This window comes from Aethalodelphis obliquidens, unplaced genomic scaffold (genome assembly GCF_003676395.1).
Source record: "Aethalodelphis obliquidens isolate GAN/ISIS:26980383/991018 unplaced genomic scaffold, ASM367639v1 scaffold71, whole genome shotgun sequence".
NCBI lineage: Eukaryota > Metazoa > Chordata > Mammalia > Artiodactyla > Delphinidae > Aethalodelphis > Aethalodelphis obliquidens.
The window spans coordinates 234,298-262,141 of NW_020838015.1; the positions used below are offsets into that span (position 1 = coordinate 234,298).

Genomic DNA, 27,844 nt, shown 5'->3' on the forward strand with positions numbered 1-27,844 from the left:
CCAAGATGCCACTTGAAGCAGAAAGCGGGGGGTGTCCCTATCCTCCACCCTCTGTTCCTCATCTGAAACAGAACAGAGCAAGTAAAGGCTGAGGAATAAGTCCCAGAGCAGAGAGGCAAATAACTGGCGTATAACTTGATGGTCTAACTGTGTGTCTTTGAACTCATCTCTGTGTGTAACTGAACCAGGGAACCGACTGTCTTTTATGTGGGTTACCTATGACTCAAGAGCCATGCAGAAAGTCACAGTGGAGTACCTTTCCTTAAATATTAAAAAGTGAAAAACAATATTATTTTACTCACGGTCATAATTCTGCAGGTTGTCTCAAGTGCTTCATAGACAATAACCCAAAGAGTTCAGGCCTCTCCTCTTTTTTCTTCTCTTGTTCCCTTTCGCTCCTTCAGTTTCTTCTTTTACCTCTCTATTCACTCTAGCTGTTGTACAACCACCCTGATGCAATCAGGGGTTACCATCCTACCCTTCTGTCTCTTTCATGTCCTAAAGACTGGATGGGAGTCAGAGAAAAAAAAAATGCTAAATCTGCCTTTGGCATCTACCACATCTGACATACCTTTGTTCTGACCCTGTTTACCTACCTTGCCTAGAAAAATGTCACGTCCGCCTGGGAATACTACAGTCATTCAAACATTTTGGTCTATTTGTTATGTTTTCTTTTCCCATGGTTGTATTAGGAGTGATCTGGGATGTGGTTGCCACTGTCAGGCTTTTTTGTCTGGTATCGTGGCTAAAAGTATAGCCAAATTGCTTGGGTTTTAAATCCCAACTGCATGTTTTCCTAACTGCATGACCTTGGCCAAGTAACTTAACGGCTCTGGGTCTCAGTTTCCTCATCTGTAAATGTAATCCTAATAATAGAAAGTACTTTATAGTGTTGAATTGTTAGTATCGAATTAATTTATTTATATACTGAATTTATGTATGTGTGTGTATGGGTGTCTTTGTGTGTAGACACACACATAAGATATGTATCAACTCATATATACATATGTGTATGTATATATGTACATACACATGTATTTACATGCACACATACATATCTTAGAAAATTGGCACAAAGTAAGCATTCTATAAATATCAGCGATCACACCTGTTATAATTTTTCTCAACAAGACTCTAAATGCTGCGCCAGCCTATCAAAAGATACCACATCTATTTAATGTTTTTTACCTAGCCCAAAGTCATGACTAGTTGGGTGACTTTTTAAAAATTGACACTTGATAACTGATCAGTCCAAAAATTAATTCACAGTGTAAAACACCATGAATTGTACTGTTATTTGCCTCTCAGTTGTAGAAATTAGTTTCATTTCACACTATGTTTAGTTGTGATTGGATCATTGTAGACTTTTTTTCTGTCATTTTTTTGTGGTTAAAGATTTAAATTTGTTATGGAGACAAGCTTTTCAGTTGACCAATGATTAGCTAATTTCTGATCATAGAAAAGGAAACAGATTGCCCCAAGGCTGCTGTTTTCATTTCCTCATGGGAGGAAGAAGCATAGCAGAGAAGAAAGGCGCTCGCTCAAGGCACTGAACCTCCGCCACCATGGGGAACTTGTTTGTGAATGAGGGCCTGTCCATCCTCGTCATTGTAAGTACCCATGAGAATGAAATGAAAAATTCTCCGACTTGTTTGGGTTCTCTTGGAAATGAAAATAGAGCAAAGCTTTTTTGTTTGTTTTGTTTGAGAAATTGTGTTGAAACTGATTTATTATGTGAACATGCATCCATCTGTAAGCAGAGTGAGTCCATTCTTCCAAACTTATTCATGGAAAGAATGTATCTGGGGACTCACTTCACCTAGTTTATTTCTGGAGTTTTTAGGAGTAATAAATTAGCCAGCGTTTCACAGTGGGAGTAGGAGACATTTCATGCTAATGATCCTTGTTTACTCAGAGGCAAATTTCTCTACTTTTAATGTATTTATACCACCTAAAAATGGGCAATTGAAATTTTATACAGTTTTCCAAATAACAAATGCAAGACTGGCTCATGTGTGGGAAATTGGCCTTTATTTCAGTAATTACACCAAAAATAATTGAAGTTCTCAATTTTCTTTTTTAAAAAAGTGTCTTCTTTTCTCTGAGGTAAACTTTAGTTATTTGTGAGGTTTTTAAAAATTTAAGGGAAGGGAATTGAAAAAAAACTATCTAGACACATATGATATATATGATATATATTATATCATATAGCGTATATATGATATATATTATATTTAGCTGTATATAAATCAATATAGTCTGTCTTGAGAAACAATTTTTGTAAGTAAAGATATGGCTAGTTTTCGAACAGACATGATGATTTCTTTAGTTTTTAACATAACATAGATCAACTATTTTTTTAAGATGGTGGTCTCAGCAAAGCAATCACAGACAATTGGGAAGATAGAAATGTGATTTATAAGTAGCTTTTCCAAATAGCCAACTAAAGTATTACCCAGATGTTAAAAAGAACACTTATGTATGAATTTTTTGAAAGAATTTATCATGAAGTAAATATGACTCTTTGAGCTGTAGAGGTAGAGAGAAATGAGTGGCACAGATAAAATAAAAATCACAAATATTTTGTCATTTAAAAAAAAATTAAGCCAAATCAACACTCTAATGCAATACAGAATTGTTCTGAGGACTCCAAGCTGTTAAGTTGATTTCTTATCCCCATTTGAAGAACAGATTACTCCTTTAAAAAATAAGTTCAAGTATAAACACTTTTAGCTCTTACCACAGTTTTCCCAGGTAAGTGACCTCTGTCTAAATTATACACTCATGTACTTGAAAGTGAACCCACAGCTTGGAAGGCAAGAGTAAAAATGACAAGGTTAGGAAATGGAGAAGTGGTTTTAGTACCTTCTTCTTTATAAAGAGAGACTCTTCTCAAGCATCGTAGGACATCAGATAGCCTCAAAGCACAGTTAAGAACAGATTGCTACTGTGGAGCTGAAGGTGGAGGACTGGGTAGAGTCATCGTTTGATGCAATCAGTGCTTGGGATGAAATGAGCAGTCACAATCTAGAAGGATCTCCCTTAAAAAAAAAAAAACAAACCCATGCCTCTCATTCCCTCATTGATGCTGAATATTCCCTCTTTCAAAAGTGAAGCAGGGCTTCCCTGGTGGCGCAGTGGTTGAGAGTCCGCCTGCCGATGCAGGGGACACGGGTTCGTGCCCCGGTCCGGGAAGATCCCACATGCCGCAGAGCGGCTGGGCCCGTGAGCCATGGCCGCTGAGCCTGTGCGTCCGGAGCCTGTGCTCCACAACGGGAGAGGCCACGACAGTGAGAAGCCCGCGTATCGCAAAAAAAAAAAAAAAAATTAAAAAGTGAAGCAAAACTTATCAAGTAGAATTAAAGCCTTGTCATTTTAGCTGATGAGACCTCCACTAGCTGGGGCGGGATGCTGTGTGGCGGAGAGAGGTAATCACACCTGTGAGAATCAAACACAAAGTCCTGCTGGTGCAGAGGACAGTATAGGAACAGATTCCTTTCCCTTCTCTTTGTAAGAAGAGTCACCTGCTGTCATCTATCAATCTAAAAGGAGGAGAAAGAAAGGAGGGGAGATAGATAATAACTCGGCATACGGCCCAAGTAGTATAACAATCACGGGGGACAACACAGGGAGGAAAGGTTACTTACAGAGAAGTGTAGTGGTACTCTTGCAGGAAGGAGCTGGTTTTGTAACCACCTTAATCAAAGGCTGTACTTGGGGAAGTCCTGACCTTGGTCTGACTCTAAACTGCTGTGAAATCTACCTGTTGAAACATGACAACTTCACGCAACCACTTCTGTTTGTGCAGCTGGTATGGCTGGGGATGAACGTCTTCCTCTTTGTCTGGTACTACCGGGTTTATGATATTCCAGATAAGTTCTTCTACACTCGAAAACTTCTTGGGGTAAGTAGAAGTTCCATCTCCCTCAGTATTGACTGGCTCCCATGTCTAATCAGAGATTCTTGTTCCTATTCCTTTTAACATTTTAAAGAAATATTCTGACCAACCCAAAGAGCACCATCGGCCTCACTCCCTCCATTGCAACCCCCTGGGCAAGAGTCTTTAGGCCTTCCAGTGTGGGACAGACAGAAGTGTGGCAGAGGGTCCCAGCAGCATCCTTCCCCTCCCAAGAACTACTGTGCTACTGTTAGCTTGAAGGAGAAATCTAATACTGACTCCGGAATGGATGGGCAGGTTGGAAAGATCGATCCAGGGGTGACACAGGTGGCACAAGTGGGACTTCCTATATTCTCTAAATCATCCGATTCCTATTAACTTTTGTGCATGAAAAACCCTGCTCCTAATGACATGTTATGAAATACTCTTCAGGAAATAAGCCTCTCCCTACATATGGAGGCTTTGAGGAACCTGCCTAAAGATCACGTTCTTTGACTCGACTGGCAGAGCAAAGGCCCCTGACTTTTCTTGGGTCCAATAACATTCTCAGTTTCCTTGAACTGACAGGGCTCTTCTTCATCATAAATGAAAATAAGAAAATAAGTACAATTACGGCTGCCCCCAGAGGATATCATTTGTTACATCATACTGAAACCATTACTTAATAATACTAATTATAATATGTATTATACATCATATGCATAAATAATTATAACATATAATTACACTACATTATTATAATTGTTGTTAACTTATTCAGGTTGATGCTGAAAAGGATGATTTCCCTTTGCATTTTCCTCCTCCAAAATATGCAACTTCTTTAGGCATTACAAAGAACAATTATACCATACGAACTTAGTTACTGTTGAGGTTAGTCTATGTGCTAAGAAAATCTTCTTTACAAAGACCTAATTTCTATACTGAACTCTAGTTAATGATATGCATGCTTAAATATTTAGGAGGAAGTAAACCGATATCTGCAACTTACTTGGAAATACATCAAAAATAAGATGCATTGATGGATGGATAGAGGGATGGGTAGATGGATGGAGAAGTGAATAGACATGTGCTAAAGCAACCATTGTAAAATGTAAAAGGTAGAATCTTGGAGATGAATCAACAGGTATTCATTGTGAAATTATTTCAAATTCTCTTTATGTTTGAAAATATTCATAATATTTATTTTAATCTGGCCCTTGCTCCCCACCCCAACATTTTATTCATTTATGATGAAGAAGAGCCCTGGCTCTAAAGGACCTTCCTTCCCAGATAACTTGATATCTCTTTTTTTTTTTTTTTTTTTTTGCGGTACGCGGGCCTCTCACTGTTGTGGCCTCTCCTGTCGCGGAGCACAGGCTCCGGATGCGCAGGCTCAGCAGCCATGGCTCACGAGCCCAGCCGCTCTGCGGCATGTGGGATCTTCCCGGACCGGGGCACGAACCCAGGTCCCCTGCATCGGCAGGCAGACTCTCAACCACTGCACCACCAGGGAAGCCCCTATAATTTGATATCTCTGGAGTGTGGGCCTCATGCTGGGAAGCCTGGGGGAGTGGATGTAGGCAAGTGGGGCGGGCGGTGTCCTGGGCACACAAGAGTCACCCTGCTTCTTATCCTGCCTTTTCCAGTCAGCGCTGGCACTGGCCAGGGCCCCTGCAGCCTGCCTGAATTTCAACTGCATGCTGATCCTGCTGCCAGTCTGTCGAAATCTACTGTCTTTCCTCAGGGGTTCCAGTGCGGTAAGAACCAACATTTACAAAGTTTGAGTTCCTCAGAATTTCGAAGGCCATCAAGCTCAATGCCGCCCCCCCCTTTTTTTAACATCTTTATTGGAGTATAATTGCTTTGCAGTGCTGTGTTAGTTTCTGCTTTATAACAAAGTGAATCAGCTATACATATACATATATCCCCATATCTCCTCCCTTTTGCGTCTCCCTCCCACCCTCCCTATCCCACCCGTCCAGGTGGTCACAAAGCACCGAGCTGATCTCCCTGTGCTATGTGGCTGCTTCCCACTAGCTATCTACTTTACGTTTGGTAGTGTATATATGTCCATGCCACTCTCTCACTTCATCCCAGCTTACCCTTCCCCCTCCCCATGTCCTCAAGTCCATTCTCTAGTAGGTCTGCATCTTTATTCCCATCTTGCCCCTAGGTTCTTCATGACCATTTTTTTTAAGATACCATATATATGTGTTAGCATACGGTATTTGTTTTTCTCTTTCTGACTTACTTCACTCTGTATGACAGACTCTAGGTCCATCCACCTCACTACAGATAACTCAATTTCGTTTCTTTTTATGGCTGAGTAATATTCCATTGTATACATGTGCCACATCTTCTTTATCCATTCATCTGTTGATGGACACGTAGGTTGCTTCCATGTCCTGGCTATTGTAAATAGAGCTGCAATGAACATTGTGGTACATGACTCTTTTTGAATTATGGTTTTCTCAGGGTATATATCCAGTGGTGGGATTGCTGGGTCATATGGTAGTTCTATTTTTAGTTTTTTGAGGAAGCTCCATACTGTTCTCCATAGTGGCTGCACCAATAGGGAAAGCAAACCAAGAGTTTGTGAGGATTCCAACCTCTGTACAATATTCACAAGCCAAGCAATGCTTGATTCTCTAGTTTATTTTTATATTATTTGTTGGTGGAGCTCCTTGGGATAGCCATTTAACCTGGAACAGACATTAAAAACAAACAAACAAAAAGTAAACAACAACCAATCAACATATACCTCAACAATAGCAATAAAGTACATATGCATGTACACACAGACATACATCATATGACATATGTATATGTATATAAGCAGAGATTTATGAGACTGACGTGAAATTTGGGAATTAATCTCACAGTGCCATGTTTCTCAAAATTTTTAAGTCAGAGAAAATCTCTTTTGTGGATAATATCCAAAGAAGATGGGATCAATGAGCTATGAGTCACTATGTAATGAATGTGACAGGTGTTATGTCCATGGAATTGAGGAGTTCAGAGCTTTCTAAATGCCCGGGGTCTTTCACCCTCACTTCAACAATCCAGAGAGCCCCTAATATACTATGCTAGAAGAAAAAAATGATTATGTAGGAAGAGCTTTTGTAATCTATAAAATGGTATACGAATTTCTTATTGATATTGTTATACAAAGATGAGAAAAGAGGAACTTGGAATCTGCACATGTACTCAAATTAATACGATACAAAGCAAAATATGATGGGTCCCACAAAATGTTACAAATAAGGAGCCACAGGGAATCCATCAAAGGAGGGGGAAATTATATCAGGTGGCGCAGGGGATGGAAAAAGGCTTCTTAGAGAAGGTGGCATCAGATATGGGCATATAAGGATAAAATAAGCCTGTACGAGATATAAAGGAGAGAGAAAGACATTCTACATGGAGAAAACGGTATGGGCAAAAGCACAGGGAATGGTGAGGAAATCATATCCTTGAAAGTCCTGTGTGATCATGACTTGTGGCTTCTCTTTGGATGTGTTTGCCATTCCTGACCACACCATAGAGGGCAGCTCTTCCAAAGTTAGGGACTGATACCCTAGTGGGACCCATTCCACTGCCCATTAGTGACTAGTAGCCTCTCTTTTTCCTTTTAATAAGATGTTCTTTTTATATTAACTAGCTTTTTAAAAAATTACCTATTAAGTAGAGGTCATTTATAGTGGAGAGAAGCAAGCAATCTACTTTGATGGGAGTGTAGGGATTTTAAAGGGTAGGTGTCTGAGGTCAGGCTGGAGCTTTGCTGGTAAACTAGGACCTTAAATGTATAGCTGAGATGTTAATACTTAACTGGTCATCGAAGACTAAGTGGGTGAAGGAAAGTGATCTAAACTGCCAATAACAAAACTTGCCTTGAGCTCTGCCTCATTTTCTCTAGTCTTACTAAATTCACATTGATCCTAAGGAGATTCTTTTTCTTTGAGAACTATACAATACTTGATTTACTAATATAGGGTTAGCAGGCTACAACTAACAGTAGACATTGATTACGAGGATTTCCGAAATCATCTTTTTAACCTAAGAAACCACAGAGGCAGAATTCCATTTGATTGAAAAGTTTTCTTTTTTTTAAATTGAAGTATAGTTGATTTACAATGTTGTGTTAATTTATGCTGTACACCAAATTGACTCAGTTATTCATATATATACATTCTTTTTATATTCTTTTCCATTACAGTTTATCACAGGACATTGAATATAGTTTCCTGTGCTATACAGTAGGACCTTGTTGTTCATCCATTGTATATGTAATAGTTTGCATCTACTAACCCCAAACTCCCCCACACCGCTCCCCCTTGGCAACCACAGGTCTGTTCTCTCTGTGAGTCTGTTTGTGCTTCGTAGATAGGTTCAGCTGTGTCATATTTCAGATTCCACATATAAGTTATATCCTATGGTATTTGTCTTTATTTCTGACTTACTTCACTTAGTATGATCATCTCTGGGTCCATCCATGTTGCTGGAAATGGCATTATTTCATTCTTTTTATGGCTGAGTAGTATTCCATCGTATATATGTACCACATCTTCTTTATCCATTCATCTTTTGATGGACATTTAGGTTGTTTCCATGTCTTGGCTCTTGTGAATAGTGCTGCTATGAACATTGGGGTGCATGTATCTTTTTGAATTAGAGTTTTGTCCGGATATATGCCCAGGAGTGGGATTGCTGGATCATAGGGTAATTGCAAAGTTTTATTGATGAACCACCTGTAAAGTACAACATCTGGTATATTGCAGGTGCCCAATGAACATTTGCTAAATGAAGTTCGGGGACTGTAGCTTTTTTATTCTCCCCCCACCCCCTGTTCAAATACTTCCTATTTAGAGGAAGTAAACCCTGAGAAACAGGCAGTGTTTTCGCCAGGACAGCCTGTTAAGAAATCCTTGTTACCCCACAGGCCCAAATTGCGATGCCGTGGCGTGGCCATGCCCCATGAGTGGCACATGTTGTAATGGCCACTTTTAGGCTTCCTGTGGCCTAAAAGGAGGGAAGATCCTCATGAGAGTCTCTAAAGACAGGGTGAAATGAGGCTGCTCTTCAAATTGCAGAGACACTCAACTCTCTAACCAGAGAGACCTGTATGTCAAAGAAAATATTTTTAAAAATTAGCAGCAAGTAAGATTCTTTTACAGATGGGGTGTGTCCCTCCTCCAGATTTCCCAATCTGAAATGTTAACTGGGCAAAGAACCTTCTATTCTGATTGGGATTAAAATGAGTACACATGCTGTGACTAATGTTGGAAATTATAACACCTGCCACTTATTGAGTCTTCCTGGACCTCACCTCGTGAAATCTGCATGTCAGACCAGTGAGGTGGGGATGAAATTCATTGGGAGTGTTGGGATTCCAGCCCAGGTGCTTGTGCCTCCAGAGCCTCTTCACTTTCCTACATGCCACCTAAACTCAAAACTCTCTTGTGGCTGGGCCCGTGAGCCATGGCCGCTGAGCCTGCGCGTCCAGAGCCTGTGCTCCGCAACGGGAGAGGCCACAACAGTGAGAGGCCCGCGTACCGCAAAAACAACAAAAAACAAAAAACAAAAAAAACTCTCTTGTGGTGGTCCTACGGTCTTAGAAAGGCCATCATGTATATATGAATATTTGGGCAGGCTGAATAACCTAGGCTAGAAGTGACAGGGGTGTTGTAACTTCAAGGATTTATTAGTAGGCCTTTATGCAAACTTAACAGTCACAGAACTGGAGAAAGAAAGAAAACCACAGGGTTGGCCCACCCCAGGAAAACTAGGGGTAAAGACTCTGAGCCTGCTCTGTCGAGGGAAATGGGGAATGGTGGGACTCAGCATACAGAAGTCCCCAAAGAAGCCTTAGTAACCTCAACTTGGATGGAAGTTCTAGTCTGAAGATCAGAAAGAAACAGGAAGGCAAGAGAGTGAGCTCTTTTCTCTAACCTTATATAGCCTGGGGGTCAGAGGCCCTTGATATAGCTCTATATCTGACCATGTGGTCCAGGGCAAGGCTCTTGGACTTCCTGTCTCATAGTTGTTGTTTTTCTTTTTGTTGTTGTTTTTAGCTAAAAAGCAGGTGAGATAATGCAAGTGTAAGAATGAATATGAATGATATTCTAAAAGTGTGTTAATGGACTAAGCCTGTCAACTAATGAGTTGTCAGTTAACAAATATTTGTTGAGTGCCAACTATATGCTAAGCACAGCGGACGTAGAGTGAGTAGAGAGTAAGACATGGATGAGCCATGAGCTCAGGGAGCTTAGAGTTTTATGGAAGAGATAGAAGATAAACATGTAATTTCAAAATTATAGGCAGTGCTGTACAAATACGGTGGTGTTCTTCGTATTTATCACATATTCTACTGCCACCAGGTTTCAACATTACTGTCAGTTTCTTTGCCTGAGTTCTGTAGATTCAAGGCTGGCTTTTGCAATTTCTCTCAAACTGCACATAAATATCTAATTCAGATTCATTCATGGCACCTGTGGCGAGACCAGGTGTACATAAAATAGAACTTTAAAGTTTCCATAACACTCATGTTACAGAAGCTAATGTTTTGCCCCATTAAATATGCGCTTCTTTGTTCCATTTCTCAATGCTTTGAATTTTTTTGCTCTCACAGTTTGAATCGAGCATAGCAAGCTGCCGAGATAACTCAATAATCTCCCTTGCACTTGAATGTTAGCTTATTGAGATTGGGCAAGGCTCTAGTTGACAGTAACAGAGGAACTTCCCTTTAGAAGTCAATGGCAAAAAGAAGAGCAGTTGTTCGGTGAGGAAGCTGTTGTGCATGATGGCAGCTTGGGTAATTGGTAGGTGGCTGGCGGTAATTCACAAGTGACTCAAAAGCATAAAAATGGTTTCTGCATGGTAGGGAGGGAGAAAAAAGCCCTGGGCAGTCACAGGCAGCAAAGCCCTCCTTTCTACCCCACCCAGCCATCTTGCCACCTTGTCAGGAAATTATATCTGGAAGCCCCGTATAATCATGGCTTACGGCTTCTCTTTGGATGTGTTTGCCATTCCTGACCACACTATAGAGGGTGGATTGGAAAAATGAGGGATTGGTGCCCTGGTAGGACCTTAGTTAGTTCTACTAACTCATTAGTGACTAAGAGTCTCCGTTTTTTCTTCTAATAAAATGTATGTATTTCATACTAAATAGCATTTTTTTAACCCACCTATTAAGATCAGACTATTACTGAATGGACCTTGTGTTTCCCAAGCACATCTCTCCATTTTTCTGGCACTCAGTTAACTTTTCTCTAACAGTTTGTTGCTCAAGCTGATAAGGGACATTGAAATCTATTGTTTCATATTTTTGATGATCCATGTTGATGATGATAAGGGTAGAACTATGGAGACAGTGTAGAGACCATGAGGAAACCACATTCCTTTTCTTCAAATTCAGCATGCAGGAGCAAGTATCTTTTCCCCCAAAAGTTTCAAAACAATTTGTCTGGAAGTAGAAAAGAAAATCGTTTGGCATGTATAGATATGTGGGTAAATACATCTCTATAGGTTTAGAATAATTGTCTTGGGTTCTAGGACAGTGAAAATGTCATTTAACCAAATAGTTATGTAAGGATTGTTAAAAATACATGATATATTGCTCTGCACACAGGATGCTTACCCTCTAGCTGGGGAGCCGTGCCATACTAGCTGAAAAGTTAAATAATGATACCAAAAAAAAAGCGAGTGTTTATTAAATACCTCTCAATGAATCTATGAAACAGACCTACAAGGGAATAATTATGATAAATATCTAGGTGAGAAAGCTGGAAACTGAGCATATTGTTCAACGTCACACAGCTAGGTGGTAGGGCTGGGGTCCAGCACAGATATATCTGATGGCAAATTGCTTTCTGACCCTACTAATTCCCATTCTCTCATTCTTGGGACTCCAATTGCGTCTATCACTCCAATGAGGACTGTATTAAATGATCTACTTCTGTGTAACAAATTTCCACAAACTTAGAGGCTTAAAGCAACTCCCGTTTACTAGTTCACAGCTGTGCAGAAGTCCAGCATCCTGCTTGCTCAGGGTGTCACAAAGCTGACATCAAGGCGTCAACTGGGCTGAATACTCATATGCAAACTCTGGGTAAAATCTTCCAAGCTCATTCTTGTTGGCAAAATCCAGTCCCTGGCAGCTGCAGGACTAAGGTCCCTGTCTCTTGCTGACAGTTACTCTGGGGCTGCTCTCAGATCCGAGGTGTATTCCTTGCCATGTGGCCCCTTCCATCTTCAAGCCAGCAGCAGCGTATCAAATACTTCTTGCACCTAAGATTTCTGACTGTTAGACTCAGATTTAAAGGGCTCGTGTGATTGGGTCAGGCCCACCCAGATCATCTCTCTCTTAAGGTCAGTTTGGGATTTTAATTACCTCTGCAAAATCCCTTTTTCCATATAATGTAACGAAATCACAGGCGTGTCATCCTATCATAGTTATAGGTCAGGTCTCACCCGCACTCAAGGGGAGGAGATTATATAAGGTCATTGGGGAACATCTTACAATTCTGCCTACCACAAGGACTCTACGAAGCTGTGGAGGAACCTAGCAATCAGGAAACAGGAAAAAGATATTTCCTTAACACTGTAAAAACTACAAAGGAGTAAAACAATGTACGGTGCTTGAAATAAACACAAAAGACAATGAGGCTATAAAAGAAAACAGGACAGTCAATTCTTCACCCACAGAAGTGTAAAAGAAGTGATTTCAGCCAGGAAACCCTTATTTTGAGAGCCTGAGTCACCGGTGAACAGGTTGTTGTAGCTGCTGCTGGTAGGGTTCCACCCGTATTCCCTCTGCACTGTCAGTTCCAGTACATGGGGCAGCTGTCTTCTGCCAGCTCAGGTCATTCTCTGCCTGAGGATTTTCTTTCAGCCCTCTCCTGGGACAAGCCGGAAATGCCAGGGAGTTGATGCCCTGGGAAGAGCCCTCAGCCAATGATGGATAGGAGTTGGTAGAGACTACCCAAGTTTCCTAACCCCTCAGGTAACAAACCTCTGGGGGCGTATCCTACACAGTCTCCCAGAGTTCCCTGATCGGAGAGCCCGCTGATAAGATATGGTAGTGGTAGTTGATGTGCTAATACACCCTTTATTGGTTTCCTTCCCTTCCCAAACTTACTCCCTCTAACCTCACTTTCCAGATAGAGTACTTTCACTTAACTTCTTGTCTTGGTTTTTAGACATGTAGAATAATAGTGACTGTATCTTTACATTTGGTTTGATGGAAAAGGGAATGAACCTTAAAGACAAATCGTCCTGGATCCCAGCCAATGTGAGAGTTAGCTTTAGTTTTGTTATCTGTAAAATAAGGACAGTAATGCTTATCTGGTTACATTAAATGAGGCAATGATTATGCGTAAACTGCCTGGCTCACAGAAGTCACTCAATAAAGCCTAAATGTTTTTTCCTTTCTCTGAAGTCTTCAGTGTCTTCCTTACTGGTATTTCTGCAGGAACCTGCTTTCATGATCCAAACAGCCTGCCCTCCCTAGATGTAGCTAATTCAGAGGTAGTGGAGTAAGCACAATTTTCTATGCAATTCTATTTTTTCTATAAAACCAGAACATTTTATTAAAAATAAATAAGCCAAATATTTAACACCCGTATATTGACATTGAATATGTTTGGAACCAGGTATTTAAAATACCTGAGCTTTTTGTTTTGTTTTGGGGGTTTTTTGCACTTCACTCTGTTCTCCTTAGAAGTTTTCTGAATCTCTATGGCAGTACATCTAGCCTTGGAAACAAAGCATCCAGAGCGAGCACTTGACCACTTTTCAGAGAACAAAGCTCTGTCTGATTCAACCAGAAACCAGGTTTTGTTTTGTTTTTTTCCTCTACTTTGGGCATTGACATGAATCCAGATTCAAACCCACATCTTCTAACATACGTCGGTAGGACAATTACACTAACCAGTTGACCAAAATGCCATTTTAATGCCAAGGTAATCATAAAAGGTATGAAATATCAGAATGTTGATATCTCTGGCATCAGAGAGCCTGGGTTTAGACCTCAGCTCTGTCACTTATTAACTATGCAACCTAAGGGAAGGTAACTTCTCTATGCCTTTGTTTCCTCATCTGTCATGTGGTGATAATAATGGTACCTCCCACATAGGATTAATGTAAGAATGAAATGAGTCGATGCATGTAAAACACTTAAAGCAACTCCTAGGGACTTCCCTGGCGGTCCAGTGGTTAAGACTCTGCACTTCCACTGCAGGGGGTGCAGGTCCGATCCCTGGTCAGGGAACTAAGATCCTGCGTGCTGCACAGTGCGGTCAAAAATTTTAAAAACAATAAAAAAAAAACACTTAAAGCAGCTCCTTGCACAAGTTCTTTGTAAGTACTATTATAATTTTTGCTATGATTATTTTGTTAATGATCTCCCTTGTTATGTTGTCTCTATCAACATATGCAGGTGGACACTTTTTTTCTCCTCTCATAGTGTCTATGTCCTGGAAGGGTGCTCTTCTAAAACTATTCACTTGTTCTAGAACTGTTCACTTGTCTGTATCCCCATGGACTTTCAGGTCTTTGAGGGCAGCCCTGTCCTTTTAAAATTTCTATATCCCCTCGTTATTAAATAAATTAATCTGAACTAGAAACTATGTAGTTAGATGTTTTCTGTCCAAATTCATATTTTATACAATTAAGCAATGGATTCCATGAGAGGCTTTTTATGTTAATAGTACGAGAACCTAAAACATTGGTTAAGCCAGCCATGCCACTTATTGGCTGTTTGACCTTGGGAAGATGACTACATCTATCTGAGCCTCAGTGTTCTCATCTGTCAAATGGGTAGAATGATGTAGTTTTTAGGGTGGTCATAAGAATTAAATGAGATGATATGTGTCTAATGCCTGGCACAGAGAAAACTTTCTTGTTAACAATTACGATTTCATTCTTTCCCCTTTAATCCAAAGTGCTGCTCAACAAGAATTCGAAGACAACTGGACAGGAACCTCACCTTTCATAAAATGGTGGCATGGATGATTGCACTTCACACTGGTATGTTCATTAAGATATTTGAGATTGCAAAGGAAACTTGGAACCAGAGTGTTCCCTCTAAGATATTTTTAAAATAAGGGATCAGCCTTTGCAGGTAGATTAGGTGGTGATTGGATGTGTACTTTTTGAATGAGTTCTATGAAAAAATATTCACCCCTCTTTCTGCTATCCCAACACTAGGATTTATTCCTTCAGGTCTTAAAACTTTTTCCCCTTAGACTCTTCTGATAAAATCCCAGTGTATTCACCCTTTTATACACTTTTTAACATCAAAATTGTTTGTTAGTCCACATATGAGAGCTTTTATTCATTCATCTTTTAAATACTTGGTTGTACATGTAATTCATGGATTTCTTGCAATAATGCTACAAAGGCCATAGCCCATAAGTTGGGAGTTTCTTAAGATAGCCTTTATTAGCTAAACACTTTCTTTTTATTATTGTTTATATATATATATACATATGTATATATGATAGTATTCATGTGTTTATGTATATTTTGTGTTATTATTATAATTATTAAGGTGGTGGTGGTGGTGTAAGAAGGGATCCTTATCAAATCTCCACTAACTTACCGTAGAGTCAGGGGCTGCAGCCAGAAACCCAGCTACAAATAAAATTGTACACACACTTCACCCTCTTTGTTTCTCTTCTGTGCCCTCTTCAGCGATTCACACCATTGCACACCTATTTAATGTGGAGTGGTGTGTCAATGCCCGAGTCAACAATTCTGACCCTTATTCAATAGCACTCTCTGACATTGGAGATAAGCCTGGTGAAACTTACCTCAATTTTGCTCGACAGAGAATTAAGGTAAGCCTCTTATTTCCTGATTCAGATGTTCTGTAGACATTAAAACTGAGGATTAGATTTCAGCGAGTGAAGAATTCTACTTGATCAGAACAATGACAAAAGTTGACTATCAGAGGGACAATTCTGTAGGTTCTAAGAATGTGGCCACAGAGAAAATGTCTCCCACACTCCTGATCCCATATGTAGAGGGTCACTAGATGTTCTCCAGTTTCTTAAAGTCACCTATCAGAATGTGTATACGTGGAGCCTGGAGTAACACAGGCTTATCCATGGCAATGCCCAACAGTCAAAGAAAGCCAGGAACATAGTCTAGTCAAACAAAGTTGGGTTTATTACTTACTGCAGCAAAGAGACCTCACACTATGAGGAAGTTGGGGGCACCTCAGGAGGGTGTTGAGAAAGGCTTGCTGTGGGACTTGTGTTAGATGATTCAGGAGGGGTTTCAGGAAGCAAGCATTTCCTCTGGATCAGGTATGGTCAGGAATTGGGGACAGTTCCAGCGTTGGGTATCTTAATAATTTTTTTTCTAGGAGGCAGAAGAATGGGGTTAAATCTGTAATAGGTCAAGAAGCAGCAGTCACCCACGTTTTTGTCTTGGCTCAGATAAGATTTCAGAGTGGTCTCGTTTTTGTGTCAGTCCATCACAGTGACAGAATGACCTTGTCTGACGTTGGTGTTCTATGAAATTGTTTATGTGAAATAGGGAACCCTCTGGCTGAGGTGTTAATACCAGGTCAGCCACCAGCTGACATCTGTCAGCAGTGCATTTCCTCTTTCTTGCCTACAACATCTGAGAGGTGGCCTATGTCTGCTAATTGCTCCAGGGGCAGCCATTTGGGGAATCCTCAGGCAAGGACTTTTTCCCTTCCAGCAGCTGCTGAGGCTTTGTACACTCAGAGGGAGAAGCTCTAAGTCATCTTCATGTGCCCAGTGGTTTGGGAGGATAGCCGAATCACATCACTCACTATACACCGAATTCCAAACATGTTTCCTTGTCTGTTTAGAATAGATTACAAGAAAAGTTCCATGATTTTGTAGAAATAATTATCCTCAGGCTGATATAAAAAAGTGTGCCTGGTCTCTTTAGGGACAGAATTAAACCACATCAAATAAAATAGAAATTATTTTTCTATAATGTCTCGGATAATTTTTCTTTTACTTGTTCATTGTACAATGATACGTAAGGGTGGCAGTGTGAACATATCGAGTGAGCTGACACTGCAGTGCTGTGCCCAGATCTCTTCAGATCACTTTTACTATGTCTGTGCTCCCCTACCCTTCTGTGTGCTTTCACTTTCAATTTCCTCTATTTGCTTTTGCTCCTCAAAGGACTGCCCTGGGGCTACTGGAGTCCCTTTGCCCAAAGTCCCTTTGCCCATATCTGAAAGGGCCTGGATAGCTATCTCACTGAGCAGCTCTTAACCAATAACTGATGGGTGCAGGCCATGAAAACCCAGCTTCCTTGCCTTGAGTCAGGATAAACTCTAAGGTGTAATTTACCCTCCACAGTTCCCCTGCAGCATCAGGCTGAAGATTTGGCCCGAGATTGTCCTCTTACCTGACTTGTTCCTCTTTCCTATCCTATTAACCATCCCCTTACCAGCTTCTTCTGGAGCACATTCTTTCTAAATCCTCATCTCAGGATCTGCTTCGGAGGAACGCAGCCTAAGATGTTAGGCATGCACAGAATACATTTACAAACTAAGCACTATGACACTTTTCAAATCAAAGGGAGAAAGAGCTTCAGAGCCTTTTAGGACATATAGTTGATACTTTATTTGATACTCCCTTAGAACTCTTTCTGTGTATCAATTGATATTTCCTATGATACCTCAACCATGTAAGACTTTTTTTTTTTAACATCTTTATTGGAGTATAATTGCTTTACAATGGTGTGTTAGTTTCTGCTTTATAACAAAGTGAATCAGTTATACATATACACATGTTCCCATGTCTCTTCCCTCTTGTGTCCCCCTCCCTCCCACCCTCCCTATCCCACCCGTCCAGGTGGTCACAAAGCACCGAGCTGATCTCCCTGTGCTATGCGGCTGCTTCCCACTAGCTATCTACCTTACATTTTGTAGTGTATATATGTGCATGCCTCTCTCTCGCTTTGTCACAGCTTACCCTTCCCCCTCCCCATATCCTCAAGTCCATTTTCTAGTAGGTTTGTGTCTTTATTCCTGTCTTACCCCTAGGTTCTTCATGACATTATTTTTTTCTTAGATTCCATATATGTGTGTTAGCATACGGTATTTGTCTTTCTCTTTCTGACTTACTTCACTCTGTATGACAGACTCTAGGTCTATCCACCTCATTACAAATAGCTCAATTTCGTTTCTTTTTATGGCTGAGTAATATTCCATTGTATATACGGAGGTGGAAACAACCTAAGTGTCCATCATCGGATGAATGGGTAAAGAAGATGTAAGACTTTTTTAAATTTGGAAATATCTATTCCAATTCTATACCACTCTGTTGGGGGGATGGTTAGGCTAATCTAAAGGGGGGATGAAAATGCCTATTGCCTTATTCACTGGACACTTTATAAATAGGTAGCCCTGCTTTTGAGAGCCTACAAATAATGTGTGTGTGTGTGTTTTACAGAATCCTGAAGGAGGCCTGTACGTGGCTGTGACTCGGTTGGCAGGCATCACTGGAGTTGTCATCACACTCTGCCTCATATTAATTATCACCTCCTCCACCAAAACCATCAGGAGGTCTTACTTTGAAGTGTTTTGGTACACACACCATCTCTTTGTGATCTTCTTCATTGGTCTCGCCATCCATGGAGCTGAGTGAGTATTTAAACTCCAAGACCAAGTATTTTATGTCCCTCAGTTTCCAGATGTGATGCTCTGTTAGAGGCACAGTGACCTCCCTGTCTTTGTGTGACCTTAGCCTGTCTGCTGAGGGAATATGAGGGGAAAACAGAAGTCACTTTGATAGAAACCACTCAGCACCACTTTAGTTTCTGGTACCCGACTCATAACTATTCATAGTGCGGTTATTTATAGCAAGCTGGAAAAATACACCAAAGTTTTGAATATCTTTGCAAGCATATAGAAAGCACGCTGAGAGTGCTGGCAGGGTCTTGGATGTCTCCAATGATGTTTCCTGTGGCTTAATCCCTAGAAAATTAGACAAGCTCCCAAACCAGAGAGGTTAATGATTAATCAGGTGAAAGGTTTGCTGTCATTCAATGAGTTTTTTTGTTTGTTTAATTTTATTTATTTTTGGCTATGTTGGGTCTTCGTTGCTGCACGTGGGCTTTCTCTAGTTGTGGCGAGCGGGAGCGACTCTTCCTTGCAGTGTGCGGGCTTCTCATTGCAGTCGGTGGCTTCTCTCGTTGTGTAGCACGGGCTGTAGGGCTCAGGGCTTCAGTAGTTGTGGCTCGCGGGCTCTAGAGCGCAAGCTCAGTAGTTGTGGTACACGGACTTAGTTGCTCCACGGCATGTGGGATCTTCCTGGACCAGGGCTCGAACCCGTGTCCCCTGAATTGGCAGGCAGATTCTTATCCACTGAGCCTCCAGGGAAGTCCCCGTTCAATGAGTTTTGATTCAAGCCAATCATTCACTGATTGCCTACTGTGTATGAGGACCTATCTCAGGCACTGTGGGGAATACTAGAAGGAGAAATACACGGTTATTGCCTTCAAGCATCCTAACATAATAATGGGGAAAGCTAGCTTCTACTGAGCATTTGTTACAGACATGAAATGTTTCTTTTAATCTCCAAAAGGTAGAGATGCCCTTACTATCCCCATTTCCAGGGGAAATTGTAGACAAGGAAACAGACCAAAAAAGGTAAAGTGTGTAGCCAAGCCACTACCAGTTTATCCGTGGCATAGCTGGGGTTGGAGACCGGATGGGCTAAGGCAGGCCATGATGAATGCTCTCATAGAGACACACGGTGCCTGGATGTGTGGCTGGGAGAGTTTGCCTTATTGGGACCCTTCTTTCATACCAGGCTTCCTTTTTCTACTCTTTCACACTAGCTGATTCTCCCACCTGCACGCAAAAAGCAGACCTGGGAAGTTCCCCGGTGGGTATGGGGCTCCAGATAACTAAGGGTGGAGGAAGTAGGTGTCAAGGCTCAATGACTCTGGTCTGAGTCAAGTCAGCCTAGAAGTGGCTGAGACCTAAAAAGGGGAAGAGTGGAGAGAAGCAGCCTGTGGCAACCCCTCATGTGCATTCTTTTTTTAAATTTATTTTATTGAAGTATAGTTGATGTACAATGTTATGTTAGTTTCAGGTGTACAGCAAAGTGACTCAGTTATACATATCCATTCTTTTTCATATTCTTTTCCATTATAGGTTAGTACAGGATACTGAATATTGTTCCCTGTCCTCAAGTGCATTCTTGATCAACTTGCTGACCCTGACGCCTGGTCATCTCTTTCTAAGCACTGAAAAATCTGTGTAGACAAAGACTCTCTTAACTCTCCTAAAAGCATTTGAGTATCTTTAAATGGGACTCGGTCATCATCCAGCTGTTTCAGAAAATCCTAGAGAAAAAAAAACAAAACTGAATTTCTTCCCCTCTCTAGCTTAGTAATTCCACCACTTTACGTTTGTATAGTTTCATAGATATGTATTTTCCTCTGGAGCCGGCAGAGGAGATATATGTACCCCGTTCTCCATCTGAGGAGAATCTGCTACTTATGCTGGTGGGCTGGTTGCTCGGTCTCCTGGCTAGGTAGCAGCTGAACTGGGATTAAAACTGACTTCCGGTCCTGGCATTGAGAAGAGAAGGAGAAAATCCGATTTTTTTCCTATCACTTACTCCCCAAGTAAACTTGAACATTAAGAACTTTAATAGTTATCATTTGTTGGACGCTGACTTTGTGTCTGGCGTTTTATATGCATCATGCCAGTTGATTACTAAAACGAACTTTTAATGAGGCACTTATACCTATCTTATAGCTGAAGAAACTGAGGCTCAAAAGAAGTTAAATAACTTGCCTAAGGCCACCAAATTAGCAAGGGGTGGACGCGGGATGTGAAACCAAGGCTGTCTGGCTTGGGTCCAGAATTGCTTTCACCAAATCATTCTGCTTCTAGTTACCTGGGCTCTCTAAGCCTTGGTGTCCTCATACATAAAATGAGAGTACTAATACTTACATTTCAGGCCTGTTATGAGAATTACCTGAAATAATTTGTGTACAGTGGCTTTCCCAGGCTTGGCATGTGATAGATGCTCAATACATGGTAATTCTCTTCCCCAAGACCTAGGGATAGAAAGCGATGGTTAATGACCTTGAATTAAAACATCCTCTGAATATACCAACTGGCATAATAAATTTTAGGTCCCCCAAACAAACTTTTAGGTCCCCCAAGCAAAGGGCCTTCTGTGTCTCTTCTTATTATATATTCTGAAGACCTTGTCATTTATGTTCCTTCAGGTCAGGGACATGACTTAACTTTGTGCCTCCCTCCCTCTGTTCCCACTCAACCTGCATTGTCTTATGTTTTAGTAGTTGCTCAATTAATATTTATTGAATTGAAGTGAATGGGCTCCGAGCACTTCAAGGGACACACCAGCAGCATTGATGTCTGTGAGAGTGGCATAATCTCTACAAAATTAAGTCGTCTTGAGTGGATTTCAACGTTTTGGTTGAATTTAGACAATTTTGAAACAACAAATAAAAGATTTGTACTAAGCCTCAGGGCTACTGTATATGGTTGTATGGGTTGTCAACTACATAAGGGTGCCTGGCCAAGGGGAAAGAAATTAGCCCATGCTCTGCTGGCCAAGCTCTTGCCTCTAGAGCTGTCCTCAAAGAGGGGGCATCTTGTTCTAATTTGCACAATGGTACCGTATGGGCCAGCGGTTGCTCTGTTGGATTTGCAGTTTTTCTCTTTTTATTTGTTTGTTTATAAATGAGAATAATACTTGAAACAGAAGCACAAATGTTGCCTTTCAGAAAACATGTACTGATGATCCAAAACTTACCCTCTATAATGTTACATATAAATATCCTTTGTGCCACTGTACATATTTTTTTTCTTTTTCTTTTTTTTTTTTGGCTACATTGCAGGGCATGTGGGATGTGGGATCTCAGTTCCCCGACCAGGGATCGAACCCACAACCCCTGCAGTGGAAGCGTGGAATCTTAACCACTGGATCGCCAGGGAAGTCCCCATTTTTTTTTTCTATTGCTAAAGATCATGAATTTTCTTTCCCTTCCTCTAATCTATTTGGAGGGGGCAAGAAGTATTACTTTTAAGTGAAAAGTATAGGAACCATATGAGAATACTAATAAAAATATGTCAGTATCTCAGAAAACTAAGAATTTAATCTCTTGTTTCTAAATGGTCTGGACTTACATTTCCTCCTCAGGCGAATTGTACGTGGGCAGACCGCAGAGAGTTTGTTGAAACACAAGCCAAGAGAATGTTATCAAAACATCTCACAATGGGGAAAAATAAAGGACTGCCCAATCCCAGAGTTCTCTGGGAACCCTCCTATGGTATGTACAATTCATTGTAGCTATTATAGTTTCATTACCAACAATCTTCAAACTGTGTCTAAGAAAGAGATACAAATGTCATAGAGTTGTCCGTTATGAATGTCACGGAACTGCTAGGATGTTATAAGTATCCAGTGTTTTTCTGCTATGCTTATTGTCTAGAATTAGTTCTTGAAAAGTAAGCTTTACATTAGTCTGTTATGAACATCCTGATATAAAACTTGGAAAAGTATTGTTTTTTAAAGTGCTTTTGGGTTCAAGAAGTTCTACCTCTTCTCTTCTGGTTGTGATGGCCACAATAATACCAGTTAATGACTTTCAGAGGGATTCCATCCTGAGCCGAGTTGGAAAGCTCAGATTACGATTTATAAGGAGGCAGGAGCCTCTTCAGATTCCAGGAAGTAGGACTTTCTATACAGCTTTCAGAGCTGGGAAGGAAATTTGTGAGGTGGCACATAGGGCTGCCATTAGGTATCAGGAGGTCCCGTCTATGAGGCATAAAGGAGGCTGCAGAGCCAGGGTCATGCCATCGGCACTTCATGGTAGAGCAGGAGTGTGGCAAGGATGACCAAGGGAAAAGATGCTGAAATATTTACCTTTTGTTGGGAGCTCTGAAGAACTCCGTTTTGTTTATTCTCAATATCTCCGTTCCATGAGTGAGCAGTGGACGATGTGATCTTCATACCTTTTCCCCCATTGGCAAGCAATATACTTTATTGGTTATTATGCTAGCCATTGGTATAAAACTAAGCAAAAATCAACTTTTGTACAGGGCTTCTGAACAGGATGATTATTTTGTCCTTAAGCACAGTATAATATAAAGGCAAATTTCCCATCCCATTTTCTCCTTCCTTTTTTCTGACTCTCATAATATAGGAGTACTCTTCCTCTAGAAACAGCATGCTGTCTGCAGACTCAACATCTTTCAGCATCCTTGCTCATTAATGAAAGCAAGCAGACACATCAGTGAACTACCCCCACTACATGCAGACATCAATAGAAAGGATTAAAAGGGAACTCTATTGCAGGTCCTCTTATGAGCTGGGGAAGGCACATTTCCTTGAAGACAGCTAAGTCAGAGCGCTGCTACCTTCACAGGCATCTACCTCAGAGGAGCTCCTGGGTTTCTGGGGAGATTAGAAGTGATGTCCAAGACCTGGCTCCATTCAATGGGGCCCCAGGTGGCAGCCAGGACATAGATGGATGATGCTAGACCGTTTGAAAAAACTGTCCCATGAAAATGAAGGCCAGTAGCAGAGCATTTATGACTTCCGGGCAGATATTCTTCAACTTAGGCTGGAGATAGGGACATTTGGGTGCTCTCAACTTCCAACAATAACTTTCTTAAAATTTTTCATAGAAAGATCATAGGCGAGACTGTGGGAAGCACTCTGGGATTTTTTTTCCCTCTTGGAATCCCTTCTGGAATGTTGTATTTTAGATGATATCGACTTCTAAAATTCTTTGCTACTTCAGATACTCATCTAGGAACCTAACTGACTGAATCCCAGGATGGATCTGTTTGGCCTAAATGTTTTTGTATAGCCAGTAGTGCCACGGGGTAATTCCAGTGTTCTGAAACACTGCAGATTCTGACAAGAGAGCACCCTAGAGAAAGTACATTGCATAGCTCCTAGAACTTGCCAGGATATTGGAGGAAGAGCTAAATTCTAGTGTGGAATTTCTCATGTTGCAAAGAATGAAGCTTTGGCTACGTGACCAAGAGAAAGTAATTGCAACGTTGCATTAAAAATATGATGTTGTTGAAATGCTATCCTTTAGAGAAATGTTAATTCTGAAACCAACCTTACTCTGCTGTAGGGTTATTGCAACTCCTATTGCGACAATAGGAGGAAATCCCATTCTTGTGGGCAGTTCCTCTTGGGAAAGTTCCATACTGTAGATATAGTTCCCCAATGTGGGCAAGGAGAATGTTCATTTTTACTGGCTAAAAAATTTATTTTAACTTTAGATATTTTAGAAGAAATTTACTAGTCTATCATGGAATATTTAAACAAACCAAAAAAGGTGAACTTCTAAAATGTTTTGTCCCCATGAATCTTTTATCAACTACCACCCCTTAACACATCCTTTTTTCATTGTTTGCTCTGATTACAGACTTGGAAATGGATAGTGGGTCCCATGTTCCTGTATCTCTGTGAGAGGTTGGTACGGTTTTGGCGATCTCAACAGAAGGTGGTCATCACCAAGGTATTGGCTGGGTTAGGAATTACTAATACTATCTAACTATATAATGGACAAGTCTATCCAAGTTCTCTATATCATTGTCAGATCTCACTTTTACTCAGTTTATTTTGATTAAACTTAGGGCAGAGAGATGACCTACAGTTTGTTTCAATGTACCTAGCTTGATAATCAAATGATTGGGCCTTTTTTTTTTTTTTTTTTTGCGGTACGCGGGCCTCTCACCGTCGCGGCCTCTCCCGTTGCGGAGCACAGGCTCCGGATGCGCAGGCCCAGCGGCCATGGCCCACGGGCCCAGCCACTCCGCGGCATGTGGGATCCTCCCGGACTGGGGCACGAAGCCGTGTCCCCTGCATCAGCAGGAGGACTCTCAACCACTGCGCCACCAGGGAAGCCGATTGGGCCTTTTAATTGGGGAGACTAGAAGTTAACATTTTCTGTTGAAAAGTGAACCCAAATGTTTTGTGTAAATGAATCCCTGTGTGTGTGTGTGTGTGTGTGTGTGTGTGTGTATGTAGAGGGGAGGAGCATAGAGAGACGATGTGATTAGTTAAGAGTAAAGAAGCAGGGCTTCCCTGGTGGCACAGTGGTTGAGGGTCCGCCTGACGATGCAGGGGACGCGGGTTCGTGCCCCGGTCCGGGAGGATCCCACACGCCGCGGAGGCCCGCGTACCGCAAAAAAAAAAAAAAAAAAAAGAGTAAAGAAGCAAAAGAGGTGAGTTCAAAAGGTCATGCACTGAGCCTTAAAATATTCAGATGCCAAAAGAACCAGGGAAACAAGGGCGGGTCTCTGTGCTTTGTATACAGTCACAGAGTATCAGAGTTAATGTACTCAAAGTCTCAAATGAGCTAATAACTAAACTGCATTTAGAATTGAATCCGCTAACTTCAAGTATATAGTGGTTTTTCCCCACACGTCTATGCTGCTTCTTATCATTAAATAAATAAATATCCAACTAAATAAATAGAAACGGAATTGCCTTATTATAGTTTCAGGAAACATCAGACAGGACTATTTTTATCAAATAAAATTTAATTCAGTTCAGTTCAGAAAGTATTTACCAAAAGCTTACCATGGGTTGCTTTTGCAAAACACAAAAAATCTTCCACTCCACCACCCTAGCTCTTCTTTCTTGGCATCTATGGAAGGTCATAGTAAAGTTAGTCCAGCTGACATTGGAAACCTTGAAATATAGGAAGCCACAACAGTTCTCCTTTTATGATATTTATATTGTACTATGAGAAAAAGCCCACAGATCAGCAAAAAGAACCACCACAAAATTTCCCTTACTAGACTAGAATGAACTAACCAGACAAGTATTTCCTCTAAGCCTATTTCTAAGGCAAACTTGTTTGCCTGTGAAGAAAATAAGTATTCATTTTCTTCTCATGTAAACACACATAAGAAACAAGGTACTATCCAAAAGTATTCTGGTGACAACGCTGTCCACTAGTGCATTTTATTCCCTTCTATCCCGATGTTCCCTGTGGTAGCAAAATTGCAATATGGTGGAACTCATTCTCACCACACAAAATTGCAACATGAGCAACATAATTTTCAAACTCATTTTCATCCATTTTTATTTTCTGTTTCAAAATGAAGCTCTACACCTCCTTATTTCAGTGATGAAGGGAAGTTGGTTACAGCCTTGTCATATAACTTAAATTTGAATCACAAGTTTTGGAAATGCTTGGCAATTTTTCTTAAAAGGATTTCCTATTGTCCTACTCCTCACGGGTGAAAAGAAAAGCTCGTGTATATCAGTCAACATTAGGAATCTGCTATTTTGTTTCTATTGATTTTTCTTTCCTTTGATGTCCCTTGGTTTGTTTTCAGTTGCACATATAAAGTCCCTCTAGGATCTCAGGAATCATCAAAGAAACATATTACTTTGTATATTACAATGAAGTCATTTTGTTATTTACCAACTTACCAGTTGATGGACATTTGGAGTGCTTCCAATTTTTTGGCTATTGTACACAAAGCTGTTATGAACATTCAGGTACACGGAGAAGGAGGATGGCAACAGGCGGGTGGGGCCTGGCTTTGGGAGAGATGGATGGTGTATTCCCCAGGTAGGGAGAAATGTAAAAACAATGCATGGAGTCAGGCAGGTTCAAGGTGGGACTTGGGACAAAGACAGACCAGCACCTTAGGCTTGGTTTGGGCGATGTTGCTATATTATTAGCCAATGGGGTCTCCTTCTGCTTCTGTCCGGCTGCTAAGGCTCTTGATCATCCCTTGGGGAGATAGGAAGGCTGAGCAGGAAACCATCTCTTCTTCCTGTTTCTAGCAACTGCCTTGTCTTCTTAGAGAAAAAGAAAATCACATTAAGCTGGTGTCTTAGGTTGGATTCCCTGGCAAAGATTCTGAGACAGAGAACTGCATGCAGAAGTCTTATCGGGGCATGTTCTCAGGAGATGAACCTGTAAAAGAAAAGAAAGGCAGGATTGGGGGAAGGAAATTGCTGGCCCGAAGTGGTTGCAACTGCAGCCTCAGCTGATCCTACAGGAAGTGCTGCAGCTGCGATGGCCCCTGGGAGTTGTCCCAAAGTGAGGACAAGGGCCAGGCCTTTGGATCCCTGCCCCAGCTCACTGTTGGCCATGGGCGACAGCCGAGGGCAGTTGCCAGTGAGAGGCAGGTTTGCTGGAAGAACTGCTGTGTTGGCCCTGAAGAAGGGACCTGTGTGGGGCATCTTAGCTCAGCCTTTTATCCATACGGATACTGAAAAGGCAAGTACTGGGGGAAAGGTTCATTTCCAGAGACACATTTTGTTCCATAGGTGGTCACTCACCCTTTCAAAACCATCGAGCTACAGATGAAGAAAAAAGGATTCAAGATGGAGGTGGGCCAATACATTTTCGTCAAGTGCCCTGTGGTGTCCAGGCTGGAGTGGCACCCTTTCACCCTGACCTCTGCCCCCGAGGAAGACTTCTTTAGCATCCATATCCGCATCGTGGGGGACTGGACGGAGGGACTGTTCAAAGCTTGTGGCTGTGATAAGCAGGAGTTTCAAGATGCCTGGAAACTACCGAAGTGAGTACAAAGCGCCTATTACAAAGGTGCATCAGTTCAGGAAAAATGTCACTCTACTAGCTCCTGAGTCTGACGAAACATACGGATTCTATAGGGAGCTATCTCGGTGTTCCCCGTTTTATACGTATGCTGTGCTTATGCATATATGTATAAATCTTATATGAAATATAAAATGTTTGAATCAAATATTAATCATGGATATTCCCCAGTGCCTATAAATTTGTAAGGGTCAAGACCAAGGTATATTAACTTGCAATCAAAGCTATACTTAAAATTTCATTGGTGTACGTTATTTGAGGGTAAATGCCAGATGTTACTCACTTGGCCTCTTTCTTCCCACACGCCTAACATGGTGTCAGGCACTTAGTAGATGCTGAAGAAAAGTATGTCAAATAACTCAATGAATAGACCAACAAAAA

At 41.2% G+C, this 27,844-nt stretch overlaps 1 protein-coding gene across 1 annotated transcript in view; it reads left to right on the forward strand.

The window, feature by feature from the left end:
• The first annotated feature begins 1,479 nt into the window (after positions 1-1,479).
• CYBB (cytochrome b-245 beta chain) overlaps positions 1,480-27,844 on the forward strand; it is a 35,171-nt gene continuing 8,806 nt past the window's right edge. Inside the window, exons 1-9 of the mRNA XM_027091235.1 lie at positions 1,480-1,610; positions 3,809-3,904; positions 5,524-5,634; positions 14,815-14,899; positions 15,566-15,711; positions 18,319-18,509; positions 22,054-22,183; positions 24,302-24,394; positions 27,172-27,425. Of these exons, the coding sequence (XP_026947036.1) occupies positions 1,566-1,610; positions 3,809-3,904; positions 5,524-5,634; positions 14,815-14,899; positions 15,566-15,711; positions 18,319-18,509; positions 22,054-22,183; positions 24,302-24,394; positions 27,172-27,425 (1,151 nt within the window). The 5' untranslated portion in view covers positions 1,480-1,565. The remainder of the gene's footprint in view (positions 1,611-3,808; positions 3,905-5,523; positions 5,635-14,814; positions 14,900-15,565; positions 15,712-18,318; positions 18,510-22,053; positions 22,184-24,301; positions 24,395-27,171; positions 27,426-27,844) is intronic.